Source organism: Staurois parvus, unplaced genomic scaffold, assembly GCF_062004578.1.
Source record: "Staurois parvus isolate SC_StPar_1 unplaced genomic scaffold, SC_StPar_1.0 ptg000292l, whole genome shotgun sequence".
Taxonomy (NCBI): Eukaryota; Metazoa; Chordata; class Amphibia; order Anura; family Ranidae; genus Staurois; species Staurois parvus.
The window spans coordinates 1,586,872-1,602,968 of NW_028318088.1; the positions used below are offsets into that span (position 1 = coordinate 1,586,872).

At 38.8% G+C, this 16,097-nt stretch overlaps 1 protein-coding gene across 1 annotated transcript in view; it reads left to right on the top strand.

Moving 5' to 3' along the window:
* Nucleotides 1–7,966: 7,966 nt before the first annotated feature.
* LOC149458170 (cyclin-dependent kinase 4 inhibitor B-like) overlaps nt 7,967–16,097 on the top strand; it is a 39,402-nt gene continuing 31,271 nt past the window's right edge. Inside the window, exon 1 of the mRNA XM_089682598.1 lies at nt 7,967–8,349. Coding sequence (XP_089538724.1) covers nt 8,209–8,349 — 141 coding nt within the window. The 5' untranslated portion in view covers nt 7,967–8,208. The remainder of the gene's footprint in view (nt 8,350–16,097) is intronic.

The following is a 16,097-nucleotide window of genomic DNA, read 5'->3' on the forward strand; positions in this document are numbered from 1 at the left end:
CATGGCTTTTGGCATACTGCAGTCGACTCTTCTTATTCTTTGGAGACAGCAAGGGGGTACGCCTGGGAGTTCTGGCACGGAGGCCTTCATTACGCAGTGTGCGTCTTATTGTCTGGGCTGAAACTTCTGTACCCACATCTGACAAATCTTTTCTCAGTTCCTCAGCAGTCACACGGGGACTTCTCTCCACTCTACGCTTCAGGTAGCGCACAGCAGTCGAAGTCAGCATCTTCTTTCTGCCACGACCAGGTAGCGTTTCAACAGTGCCCTTTGCCTTGAATTTGCGAATGATGCTTCCTAAGGTGTCTCTTGGTATGTTTAACATCTTTGCAATCTTCTTATAGCCATTGCCCTTCCTGTGAAGAGAAATCACCTCTTCTCTTGTCTTCCTGGACCATTCTCTTGCCTTCACCATGTTTGTAACCACACCAGTAAATGTCTAGAAGGAGCTGAGTATCACAGTCATTTTAAAGCTGCCTAATTGGTGCTTATTATGCTTGATTGCTGCTCGGTGACATCCACAGGTGTTTTCAATACCTGATGGAAAGCACCTGTATGAACCTCTGTTCTTCAGAGTGGTAGTCTTTAAGGGGTTGAATAATTGTGGCAATGAAGAAACCACATAAGAACCATTTACTACTGTATTACATAAACAATTGATGTCATTTTAGTTGCATTTGGGTAGTTACAACGTCCTTGTAGGATTTGATTCTGAATACAATTCCAAATGTACACTATAGTCCCTAAACCCCTTTACAGCATTGGGGGTTGAATAATTTTGGACACAACTGTATACTAAACCAGTGTTTCTCAACCTTTTTTCAGTCAAAGCACCCTTTAAATGTATGCATAATCTGCAGGCACTCCATTCTAAAAATGAAACTAATAGTTTTACATAACACAGGTTTCCCTTAGAACAGGCTTCACTAATTGGTGGACCGTGATTCAAAGCTGAACAGAGTGACAGTCCTATACGGGCCACCAGCCCACCAGTCAGGTCCCCAGCATAGGTCCCCCCACAACAATCATTGGTTGTTAGGAGCACCAGGATCATAACAACCAATGATGTAAAGTGTGTGCCCCACCCCCTGCAGCCTGCTTTGCCTACTAGCTCCTGTCCTCTGCCTGCCTGGCGTAAATGGAAAATACTAGCAGCAGAGGACATACGTTAAGGCAGGGCTTAAAATGCCAAGTCCTGAGCTACTAGCCAGGCCTTAAGAGTTACTCGCCACCCAATCCCTGCCCTGCTACACCCCTAATTCCTCCCCTAAACACGCCCTTGTAAATTATTTCATGAAATGACACTGTTAAATGTTACCCACATTACATCAGGGCCTCCAATGTCCCCCTAAACACTACATGTATAATTACACACAGACATGTACATACACACACAGAAACATTTACACACACGCACAGAGACACATGTACACAAACACACATACAGACACATGTATACATACACAGACAAACATACATGTACATATACAGAAATACACACATACAGACACATGTATATACACACAGACACATGTACATACATACACAGACACATGTACATGCACACAGACACATGTACATACATACACAGACACATGTACACACAGACACATGTACGTACATACACACACATGTACACGCACACAGACACATGTACATACACGCAGACACATGTACAGATACACATGTACATACACACAGACACATGTACATGCATACACAGACACACACAAACACACACACAGATACATGTACATACACACACACACACATGTATTTTGTTACCTTCACTCACAGAGCCGGGTACTGCACTCTAGGGGGAGGCAGAGAGCACAGCACACACTCCTTCCTTTGCTTTCTCTTTGCTCAACTATTGAGCAGTCTGATGGCTCCCAGTGCGAGTGACAGATCCAGCCCTGAGTTCCGAGCCTGCTCAGTAAGACGTCCCTGGGAGGCACACTCGACCCCATCATAATTTCCACTCGCCAATGCGAGCAGGCGAGTGGAAACTTCAAGGCCTGCGTTAAGGTATGAAGGTACTCTGATGGGTGTACCAGATGTAAGGGGGTACCCTGATGGGGGCACCTGATGTAAGGGGGTACTCTGATGGGGGCACTTGATGTAAGGGGGTACCTGATGTAAGGGGGTACTCTGATGGGGGCACCTGATGTAAGGGGTACTCTGAAAGGGGTCACCTGATGTAAGGTAAACTCTGAGAGGAAGCACCTGATTTAAGGGGGCACTCTAATAGGAGGCACATGATGTAAAAGGTTACTCTGATAGAAGGCACCTGATGTAAGGGGGCATTTGATATAATGGGGTACTCTGATAGAAGGCACCTGATGTAAGGGGTCACTCTGATAGAGACACTCTACTGCACGCTGGATGGACTGCAAGCAAACACCCTGGGAAACATTTCCTACAAGTTTGAGTCCCACTCCGTGTACCTTTTAATATGCCAGCTCTACTCCTCCTTTTCATATTACTATCCTGTGTTCCCAAAATTTCATTTCTTTACCTCTCTGCTCCACTCCAAAGCTTATACATCTCACCCTCACTGCTACCATCTCCCTACTACTGCTCTCATCACCTCCTGCTGATACTTTACTCACCTGTTGACCAAAACACTAGGATAGGAAGGTATGTGCACTCATATACATCCCGCTCCCTCCTTACTTTCCTCACCGTCCTCCTTCTCCTAACCTCTGGGGATATCTCCCCAAACCCTGGTCCTCCACTATTTCACCCCCACACCAGGCATCCTCTTTCCTCCAGGAATAGCCGCAATCCGCTCAATTTAATATCAGCCCCCATGCTCCCAAAAACCACCCTCCCTTTTTCATGTGCACTCTGGAATGCCCGCTCTGTCCGTAATAAGCTCACCCCTGTCTATGACCTTTTTGTCTCCCGCTCCCTTAACCTACTAGCAATTACAGAAACCTGGCTTTAAGCAGCAGATTCTGCTTCTCCCGCAGTACTTTCCTATAGAGGCTTTCTCTGGACCCACTCACCCAGACCCAGTGGTCGGAAAGGAGGTGGGGTTGGTTTGCTTCTATCCCCACTGAACACCTTTCAAGTCCTCCCTAACCCTCCCTCTCTATCCTTCTCTTCTTTCGAGACTCACTGCATCCGGCTGTTTTCTCCCATTTCTCTGAGGATTGCAGTGATCTATCGGCCTCCTGAACCGATGTCCTGCTTTCTTGATGATTTCTCCGTCTGGATACCCTACACTCTCCTCTGAATTACCCACTATCATTCTCGGAGATTTTAACATCCCCATTAATGTGAACAACATCCCAACTCTTCAACCTAACCTCATATTTTGCCTTAACATAATGGACACAGTCCTCCACTCACTCTGATGGGAATACATTAGACTTTGTTTTCTCCCATTGTTGCACTCCCTACAACCTCACAAACACACCCTTTCCTCTCTCTGATCATGATCTCATCATCTTCACAGTGTCCTCATCTTCAAACACCTATCCCTCCAAGCAGCAAACAATTACCCGCAGAAACCTTCACAACTTGAACCCTTCTCTTTTCCACTCTGCAACTGACCAACTCTATGACAGAATCTCTCCCCTGACCTGGCCACTGCTGTCTACAACAGTTTGCTTTCATCCAAATTAGACTCACTTGCTCCTCTAACAACACGAAGCATCAGGCCTTGACCATTACAACCGTGGCAGACTGACGACACCAGAAATCTGAAACTACATAGTCGTGTGCTGGAGTGATTGTGGCATACAACCAAACCTCAGCAGGCTTTTACCCTATATAAATATGCTTTCTTAACATATAATTCCTCCCACCATGCTGCCTAACAAGCCTACTTTGTCACTCTCATCAATAGCTTGTCATCCAGTCCTCGTCATCTCTTCCCCACTTTTATCTCTCTTCTTTATCCACCTCCACCCAGTACCTCACTCACTGGTTATGGGATTGCAAATCGTTTCAAAAACATGATTGATGCAATTCATAGGCGCATCTCCACTGCACAGACATCCATACCTTATACTAAACTTCCCTCAACACTTTCCTCTTTTGACCTTGCTACTACCGAAGAGGTCCCTAAGGTTTTCTCAGAAGCCCTTCTCACTACCTACCCACTAGATCCTGTCCCCTCACAACTACTACAATCACCCTCTTCTTCCATCCTATTCTCCCTCACTCACATCTTCAATCTCCCCCTCTCTAACGGTGCCTTCCCTTCCCCTCTAAAGCATCACTCTCACACTTAAAAAGCCCTCCCTGGACCCCACCAACCTGAACAACTTAAAACCCATCTCCCTGCTCCCATTTACCTCTAAACTCTTAGAACTCTTAGTCTACAATCGCCTGAGCTCCTACATCACTGAAAACAACCTTCATGACCCTTTACAGTCTGGCTTTCGCTCACTCCACTCCACTGAAACGACCCTACTAAAACTCACTAATGATCTACTAACTGCTAAAACCAATGGCCACTAGTCCGTACTCTTACTACTTGACCTCTCCACGGCTTTTGATACTGTTGACCATCCCTTCCTCCTCAAAAAACTCCACTCTCTTGGCCTCCGAGACTCTACTCTCTCCTGGTTCTCCTCCTACCTATCGCAGCGCTCCTTCAGCGTTACCTATAACTCTGGCTCCTCCTCTCCACTCCCTCTTTCTGTAGGGGTCCCTCAAGGTTCTGTCCTTGGACCCCTACTCTTCTCCATCTACACCTCCTCCCTTGGTCACTTGATAAACTCCCATGGCTTTAAGTACCATCTCTATGCTGTTGACACACAAATCTATCTTTCTACTCCTCACCTCACCCCTTCAGTCTCCTCTTGCATTACTAACCTACTAAGCGACATATCGGCATGGATGTCACTCCACTTCCTCAAACTCAATCTTTCCAAAACTGAGCTCTTAGTATTCCCTTCAGCCCGTGCCCCGTCCCCTGACTTCTCCATCAAGATCAATAACACAATCATCTGTCCCTCCCCTCATGCCAGGGTACTAGGTGTAATCCTAGACTCCCATCTGTCCTTTCAACCCCAAATCCAATCACTGTCCAAATCTTGTAGACTTCACCCCCGCAACATCTCCAAAATACACCCTTTCTTAACCTCGGAAACTACTAAGCAACTTATTCACTCCCTTGTTATCTCTCGCCTTGACTGTTGTAACTCCCTCCTCATTGGCCTACCTTATTGTAGGCTATCCCCTCTTCAGTCTATCATGAATGCTGCGGCCAGACTCATCCACCTTACTAACCGTTCTGTATCTGCCACCCCTCTCTGCCAATCCCTCCACTGGCTTCCCATTGCCCAACGGATAAAATTCAAAACATTAACAATAACATATAAAGCCATATGTAACTCTGCCCCAAATTACAACACCAATCTTGTCTCCAAATATCACCCAAACTGGCCTCTCCGCTCCTCACATGACCTCCTGCTCTCTAGCTCCCTTGTCTCCTCCTCCCATGCTCATCTTCACGACTTCTCCAGAGCTTCCTCCATCCTCTGGAACTCTCTACCCCAATTTATCAGACTATCGCCTACTCTGCTCACTTTTAGACAATCTCTGAAAACCTATCTCTTCAGGGAAGACTATCCTGCCCTCAGCTAATAATGGAATCTTCTACTCCTCCTACCAGTCCATCCCACACAGTTACTACCTTTTGTATCACTAGCCCCTCCCTCTCAGATTGTAAGCTCCAAGGAGCAGGGCTCTCCTAACCCTCTTGTATTGAACTGTATTGTTGCTGTATTGTCTCCCATTATATTGTAAAGCGCTGAGCAAACTTGGCGCTATATAAATTCTGTATAATGATAATAATGTAAAAAGGGAATTTTGATAGGGGGCACGTGATGTAATGGGGTACTGTAATAGAAGTCACCTGATGTAAGGGGGCACTTTGATAAAGGTACCTGATGTGAGGGGGTACTCTGACTGGAGGCACTTGATGTAAGGGGAAACTCTAATAGAGACACCTGATGTAAGGTGTTACTCTGGTAGGGCAGCACCTGATGCAAGGGGGCACCTGATGTAAAGTGTACTCTGAAAGGGGTCACTTAATGTAAGGCGGACTCTGATAGGGAGCACCTGATTTAAGGGGGCACTCTAATAGGGGGCACATGATGTAATAGGGTACTCTGATAGAAGACACCTGATGTAAGGGGGCACTCTTATAGGGGGCACATGATGTAAGGGGGTACTCTGATAGAAGGCACCTGATGTAAGGGGGCAGTCTGATAGAGACACCTAATGTAAAGGGTACTCTGATAGAGGCACCTGATGCAAGGGGGAGCTCTGATAAAGGCACCTGGTGTAAGGGGGTATCCTGGTTGTGGGGAACCTGATGTAAGAAGGCACTCTGCTAGCAGGCACCTGATGAAAGGGGTACACTGATAGGAGTCACCTGATGTAAGTTGGACTGATAGAGAGCACCTGATTTAGGGGGGCACTCTGATAGGAGGCACATAATGTTATGGGGTACTCTGATAGAAGGCACCTGATGTAAGGGGGCTCTCTGATAGAGGCACCTGATGTAAGGGAGCACTTTGATAGAGGCACCTTATGGAAGGAGGCACTCTGATAGAAACACCTGATGTAAGGGGGTACTCTGGTAGGGGGCACCTGATGTAAGAGGGCACTCTGACAGCAGGCACCTGATATAATGGGTACATTGATACGGGTCACCTAATGTAAGGCGGATTCTGATAGGGAGCACTTGATGTACGAGGGCACTCTGATAGAGGACACCTAATGTAAGGGTACTTTGATAGGGAACACCTGATGAAAGAGGGCACTCTAATATGGGGCATTTTATAAGGGAGCACTTTGACAAGAGGCACCTGATATAAAGGGGTACTCTGATAGGGTCAGCTGATGTCAGGAGCTACACTGGTAGGGGGCACATAATGTAAAGGGTACTCTGATAGGGGTCACCTGATGTAAGGGGACGCTCTGACAGGGGCACCTGATGTAAGAGGTTAGTCTGATGGGGGCACCTGATGTAATGGGCTACTCTGATAGGGGGCATGTGCTGTAAGGGGGCACTCTGATAGAGGCATCTGATGTAAGTGGTTACTCTGATGGGGGCATCTGATGTAATGGGCTACTCTGATAGGGGGCATGTGATGTAAGGGGGCACTCTGATAGAGGCATCTGATGTAAGAGGTTAGTCTGATGGGGGCACCTGATGTAATGGGCTACTCTGATAGGGGGCATGTGCTGTAAGGGAGCACTCTGATAGAGGCATCTGATGTAAGTGGTTACTCTGATGGGGGCATCTGATGTAAGGGGCACTCTGATGGGGTACATATTGTATATCCTATCTGACTCATACTACAAACATGTGATTTTGACTTTTGCTGGAAGAAAATCTTATTGGCTGGACCTCTTCATATGTTAATTCACTACCTTGCTGTACAGGTTGCAGTGAGCAGTGTTGAAATCATTCTATGTGGTTCAGTCAACACTAACCACTTATGATAGGGGACACCAAAATGTTCACTGTGTTTCCTTTCTGTTATTATTAATCAATCTTAAAATGATTACTAAAATACAAAGAAATAGAAGGTGTGTGTTATCAAAAATGATCTGAGTGTGCAGTACTCCACTTATACCTCCTTCTTTACCTCTTTTATATAAAACTGTCTACAACTTCCTGATGAAGCTGAGCTGTAGGTAAAATCATTTTAGCATTTTAGCAAGGGTTCCCAAAGAGCTTAAACATTTTTTAGGGTTACTCTGGGGTAAATAAAAATGAGCAAGGTGATTTTTTTTTTTATGTGGGATCAAAAAATCGCCTGAAATGATACAAATTCATTGTAGTGTTATTGAGCAATAGAGAGCAAAACTGAAAGTTCCAAGTAAAACAGCTGATCGCTATGCCCAGTCCCGGCAGTAGGGGGCGTGTGGCCTATTTTTCCCCAGATATAAATATCAGGTCAGCTGTTTGGTATCTTTAGTTTGGAGACATATCACAACAAGACTAGAAGGGCACCGAGAGCAGCCCCACCTTGGCCGGTGTGAAACCTGAAAGTACAAATTGTCATAGCAGGAAAACAGGAATGTGTGGAAAGATCTGAAGAGGGACACTTATAGTGAACCTGCAGCAGGATAATCACTGTACTTGTTGAAGACCCTCATCCCACAATAGAGAGGAAGACAAGCGGCTCTTCTGAAGACCTCCACAGGGAAGCCTCCTCTGAGTATCAATTCTGGATGGATGAATTAAAAATACCTTCTGAAATAGACATACTTGCAAATGCTGCAGCCAGAGGAGACGTCCAACTGGTCGCGAAGAAACTGAATGAAGGGGTAGATCCAAATGGCAAAAATTCCTTTGGGAGGACACCTATCCAGGTAAGTGCGACGACAATTCTGCCGCTGCTCCTGCGCCGCACTGACTGACTATCATGGATGGGGATGGATATTCCATTCACTGCCAGCAGGGGGCGACATTTACCAAAAGGTTGATGTAAGGAAGTAAGGCATCCACCCACTAGTCCGGTCCATGAATATAGATAGGGGTGTCCTATCACTGGGGGTCTGTGAGGGGTGTCCGGGTCCTGTATGGGGGTCCTAATTAGTACGAGAGGGGCAATGTCAGCTATGCCCGAGTGATCGAGTGATCGTATACATAGTATAAATCGTATATCGCTTACTGTGTTCACTTCTCTAGACTCAGGAGTTTCTATACATAACGGTATCATACAGTAATACATATACACAAAATTTGTTTTTTAAATTATAGTTTGTGCTGATATAATATTATGAAATATTAAATGAATATACACAGTGTTTGTTTATTAATTTTTTTATAATCACATGATATTGTTAAATAATAAATACATATACGAATAATGTATTATTTAGATATTATTATTATTATTATTATTATTATTATTATTATTATTAATGCATACATATGCACAGTATTTATATTAATATCATTTTATAAAATAAATAAATACATATACATATTTATTTATTTATTTATTTATGCATTATTTATAATAACATGAAATTAAATAATAAATATATATAGTGTTTTTGTTTCTTCATTATTAATAATAATAATAATAATATATTAATCAATAATAAATACATCTACACAATGTATTTAATATTTAAAATAATATAATAGTAATATTAAATAAGACATACATTTACAGTGTTTTTATTTATTCAGTATTAATATTAATATAATATTATTAAATAATTTATATATATATATATATATATATATATATATATATATATATATATATATATATACACAGAATGTATTTAATATTTTTTATTATTATTATTATTGTATTCATTATTTATAATAATAATAATAATATTTAAAATAATATAATTGTAACATTAAAATCATACGTACATATAAACTGTGTTTTTATTTGTTCAGTATTAATAATAATTTAATATTATTAAATAATATATATACACAGAATGTATTTAATATTTAAAATAATATAATAGTAATATTTAATAAAACATACATATACGCAGTGTTTTTATTTATTCAGCATTAATAATAGTAATAATAATATAATATTATTAAATAATTAATATATAGACAGAATGTATTTAATATTTAAAATAATATAATTGTAACATTAAATAATACGTACATGTACACAGTGTTTTATATATTCAGTATTAATAGTAATAATATAATATTATTAAATAATTGATACATATACACAGAATGTTTTTAATATTTAAAATAATATGATAATAATAATAATAATCATAATAATAAATAATGCATACAAATACACAGTGTTTTTATTTATTCATTATTAATAATAATATAATGTTAATAAATAATAAATAGAATGTGTTTATTATTTAAAATAATATATTAAATAATACATATATGTACATAGTGTTTTTATTTCTGTAATATTATTATTATTAATAATAATAATAATAATAATACATTGTTAAATAATAAATATGTATATCTGTTGTTTATTTATTATTTATAATAACGTGATACAAATGCACAGACCTTATTTAATATGCATAATAATATAATATTTTACCTACATATACACAGTAGTTATTCATTCATTATTTTTTATTATTATTATTATTATACAGTATTTATATAGCGCTAAAAGGTTTGCTCAGGGCTGTACATTATAGTGGAGGACAGAACATGAAACAATACAGTAACAAAACAAAACACAAGGGGGTCAAGGGCCCTGCTCTTTGGAGCTTACAATCTAGGAGGGAGGGGATAGTGGTACAGGAGGAAATGGCTATGGGGGATGGAGTGGTGGGAGGGGTGGAGGAGATCGGCTGTTAGGTGAGGGCGGGGTAGGCTTCTCTGAAGAGGTGGGTTTTCAGGGTGCGCCTAAAGGTGAGGAGGGTAGGTGACAGAACATGATACATACACAGACTATTTGTTATTTATAATCGTGTAATTTTATTAAATAGTAAATACATATAACACAGCATTTGTTTATTCATAATTTTTTATACTATAGTACATATATATGGACTTTATTATTTGCAATAATGTAATATTACTAAATAGTAAATATATATAAGACGGCATTTGTTTATTCATTATTTTTTAATACTCTAATACATATACACGGACTTATTTATAATAATGTAATATTATTAAATAATGAATACCTACACAGTGTATTTTTTTATTCATTATTTATAATAATATAACATTATTTAACAATAAATACATATAGACAGTAAGGTTTATAAAAGCATGGAGAATGTTTACTTTAGTAAAGTGAAAATGATCTACTATATGAATCAGCTCTAGTAGTATTACCTTCTACCAGCTGACAATGAAAAGTACATTTTATCTTAGCCTGTACCCAGGTTGAATGATGTAAGAAAAAAAAAATAAAATAAAAGTTGTCCTCTGATCGTGAATGGGTGAAGCGGTAAATCAGGCCCTATAAAACAGACCATATACTATACAATTGAATTGTACAATCTTTTTTAGATCTAGAAACAACTATGTAATTGGAAAGTGCTGAGCAAACTGTTGGCGCTATATAGATCCAGAATAATAATAATAATGTAAAGACATTCACAATTGGATACATGATGAATGAATTATTTAGGTGTGTCCCCTTTTTCATAGTGTTGGTAAATTTAAAGGAGACTGCGCAGGGAATGTAAAATCAGATTGTGGTGTATATGGGCAGCCTTCAATCTATGAAAATAACTCTTGTGATAGAAAGAGCTTCACAAATGATCATCTTCTAAGAGCTCTTTCCTGTGAAACTTCACCTATGCAGAAATATTCTATCGACAAGAGATGATACATAGGAGGGCAAATAAATGATTCCACTCCAACCTGGAGAATGAAAACCGTGTTCTTCCTCGGTCTGTGTCTATACACGTCCCTTGTACCGTGTTACATCATCTGTACCTTGTGCACCGCCATATGGCCGTTTCTATTTCAGCAGTGTAATCCATGGATGTTGTTTTAATGGGTGTGTTTTTTAAGTTTCCAAACAGTAAAGAGAACATTAAAAGAAATTATACATTGTATCGATTTAGATTTCTAATATTGCAATTATTATTATTATTACTACTATTATTATTACTACTACTACTACTACTACTATTATTATTACTATTATTATTATTATTATTATTATTATTACTACTACTACTATTATTATTATTACTACTACTACTACTATTATTATTATTACTACTACTATTATTATTATTATTACTACTACTATTATTTTTATTACTACTATTGTTATTATTACTATTATTATTATACAGTATTTATAAAGCGCCAATAGTTCGCTCAGCGCTGTACATTACAAAGGGGGACAGAACATGTGACAGAACAATACCAATACAATGCAAAACATGAGGGGATTGAGGGCCCTGCTCTTTCGAGCTTACAATCTATTATTGTTATTATTACTACTACTACTATTATTTTTATTACTACTATTATTATTACTACTATTATTATTATTACTACTACTACTACTATTATTTTTATTACTACTATTATTACTACTATTATTATTATTATTATTATTATGGTGGTGGTGATGATGATGATGATTATTATTATTCAGTATTAGATCCAGCATTTTGCGCAGCGCTTTACAATATAAAGGGAGACAGTACAGTTACGATACAATTCAATACAGATGGGATAGAAGGTGCCTGCTCATGGAGCTCACAATCTTGAATCCACGTTTCACAGAGATCTGCACTCACTGTTTTAACGCATTTATAACTCTCCATAGGTGTTATGTGTAGAAGATCAGGCTGGCCATACGACCTGATTGTACAATCTCTGGCCATTCAAAACCATGCAATAACCTAATCAATCGATTTAATTAGTGTCAGATGAGGCAGGCTCTTATTATTATACAGTTTGTACACGGAAAGTGAGCCATCATCCAACCAGTTCCAGTAACCGCATGTCATTCATTGTAAGGCTGACCATACACTGATACATCACAGTACAATCGTGCAGCAGTCCCACTAAAATGTTCTATATATGTAGCATCGAATATACTTACAGATATGATCTACCAGTACACCAGGATTCAGTTGATTAAAAACAGAATACAATTTTCTTTAGATCTACCTTCAAATATATCGCTCAAGGTTACACCTACCGGATACTAGAATGAATGTTCAGGTTGGTAATTAAGGAAGATCGTATAATCAGATTGTATAGTATATAGATACAGCAGGGAAGTAGAGGATCAGCATACTGGCCTGTCCGTTGAAATGATACCTCATTCACATCTGCTATAAACGTACAGTAATTGTTTTGGCTGTCTGACCTAATGCATGTATTATATATGCCTCCATATGTAATGAGTGAAGTGCTGTAAAAGGACATCAGTCACCCTTCCATTTATAATATATAGATTATACACTGATAAAATCATAGTACTCTAATCAGTTTTAAGCAGCAATCACAATAACGACCGAACCGATGACAAGGCAGCAAATCCTCTAACGTGTCTAGTATATTCATGATTTTTGATAGAAGCTGCGACTTCTATGTCTCATGGAAAGGCGGATAAATTCTTGGCATTGTCTGCGGACGGGTGTTTTTATGTCCTGTATTACTAGACAGTTTGTCCAGCAATAGTATATAATTGTGCATCCTGCTTTCCAGGGGCCGGACTGGATTTCACCATACAGAGCGGATGGTATATTTTCTGTACAGCCTGTGTGTAATAAGCGGGCCATGCAGAATGAATAAAATCATGTTGTTTTCAATGAAGAATAATTGAAGAATCTTTCTCCTGTACGGTTCAGCGGTACTATGGTTTAGCAAATGCTCCAGGCTACTATACTGGATCAAAAGCAGGCTTTTTTTTAAAGGGAAACATAACAATTAAATAAACAAACAAAACAATCAGACATTTTGAACACGACACATTGGGGTAACCTCAGACAATTTGAACAAGACCTACTGGGGTAACGTCATATACACTTTTTTTTAATCTCGTCTAGATCTCAGATTTTTCAAATCTTCGAACTGCAATCTGCCAAGGAAGGACAAAAAACTAACATGTACTTGTCAACCATAACTAATGTACAGTAGTTAATAATGTGGAGGACATTAATATCTCACTATCCCTTTCCATGTCTAATATTGTATATATTACCAGCACTTTGCTTTTCCAAAATCCTAAATTATTATTACCTCCTCCCTTGTCGTTTTAAATTTGTGACGATTTTTTTTTTCGTCTCCCACAATTAAGCATGTTTCTATTCATGCAATGCTTTGGACATATGTCGTTGCTAATACAAATGTATTTATTGGCTATGTTATTTTATAATCATCAAACACCAATAAAAAATATCCATCTAGAAACAATTTCATATTTACCTAATTATTTTATGGCCTTGACCCCTTTTTTATACAGTTGAACATAAAAATAAAATCCAACCCTTTAGGCAATACGCATGTATCATACTGTATATGAACTGGGCTGGGTTCCACGATAGTGCTGGTTTGTGTTGTACTTTCCGTATAGTCTGTGTTAATACGTAGGAAATGCAGAGTGGAATCATGTTAGTTTTCAAGCAATACTGAATGATAATGCAAAAATAATATACTGTATACACAAACACACACGCATAGTCTATTATTAATACTATGATATATATTATATATACATACACACATATATACACACATAGTACTGTAATGAAAAAAGAAACATTGTATTTAGTATTACTGTTTATTTTTTATATATATATATATATATATATATATATATATATATATATAAATAATTATTTTTATTTTATTATTATTGATAATAACAATTATTATTATTATTATTATTATTAATAATAATAATAATAATAATAATAATAATAATAAATAGTAATACTGTATACAATATTTCTTTGTTTCTTTTTTCATTACAATACAATAGTGCAGTAGACCCACTAAAATGCTCTATATATGTAGCATCGAATATACTTACAGATATGATCTACCAGTACACCAGGATTCAGTTGATTAAAAACAAAATAAAATATATGAACATTCTCCTTATAACCTTTTCAAATACATGTAATATTGTAAATTGATTTATTTCATAATTCTTCATATCTCCATTGAATTGCAATGTACTAAGAGTACAAGTACTAATGTTTCTTGGAGGAATAGTGAACTTCCAGTCGGACTATTGTTTTATAATTTCATTACACAGCATGTACATGGTAAATCTATGGGAAATAGTTGAAACCAAACCAGTGATTAGAATTCTGGCTAGCATCTGACCTTTAATGCTTGTATACATTGTATATAAAGATAAAAGGCTCATTTTACAAATTATACACACCATAGTAAATAAGAGGACAGATTAACACATAAATCAATTTTATTACAAGTGTATGTGCAATATAGATATAATACCTATAGATATTAATATAATGTACTGTATCATAATTATAATATTATATCCATAATATGCACAGATAGATAGCTTTTTGATTTGGTATAAAAATATGTCAAATGAAGTGACACATTGTGCGTTTCTGTGCGATTCATATCAGTTCTGTGCAATGCGATTTTAATATTGCAGCACACCAAAAGTAGTGCATGCAATACTTTTGGAAACACGCTTGAGGCTTCACAGCCGGGTGCCCACTGCACATGTGCGAGAAGCGCTGTTCTTTGTGAATGGCCCCGTAGTCTTCTGGGACCTGTCACGTGACAGGGAGGGAGGACAGCTTCAGCTTCCGATTGCCTACGCCAGTGGTGGGCAACCTTTTTTTTCAACTGAGCCAAATCTCGCCAAAACCACGATTGAAATTTATTTTGAGAGCCACATTTTTAAAACTGAAAATACATAGGATGGTACACTGTTTTTAGTTTCAATAAGTTTTTATAGTAATTCATCCCCCATAGTAATTCATCCCCCATAGTAATTCATCCTCCATATAGTAATTCATCCCCCATATAGTAATTCATCCCCCATAGTAATTCATCCCCCATATAGTAATTCATCCCCCATATAGTAATTCATCCCCCATAGTAATTCATCCCCCATATAGTAATTCATCCCCCATAGTAATTCATCCCCCCTCTAGTAATTAATCCCCCATGTAGTAATTCATCCCCCATATAGTAATTCATCCCCCATAGTAATTCATCCCCCCTATAGTAATTCATCCCCCATATAAATTCATCCCCCATATAGTAATTCATCCCCCATATTAATTCATCCCTCATATAGTAGTAGTAAGTAAGTAGCAAGTAGTAAGCCAAGTCCCCCCTGTGTCAATTCACTTACCTTTGCTCTGCGCGTTCTCGCCGTGTTCCCGTGCCGTTCCGGTCTTCAGGGCGGACTGTGAGAGGAGCCTAGCTCCTCTCCCGTTCGTCACGCTGCCCCGCCTACACACATCCTGACAGCCAATCACTGGCTATCAGGATGTGAGTGGCAGCGAGACTGGCCAATCATTGCATTTGAGCGCGCTGCCCTGACTGTTTTATTTTTGGATCACGCTCCGCGGGCCGGATTAAAAGGTCCGCCGGGCCGTAGTTTGCCCATTGCTGGGCTAGCTGCAGAGTCCTGACTTTTGGGGCGGCCGCCCGAGAGGAG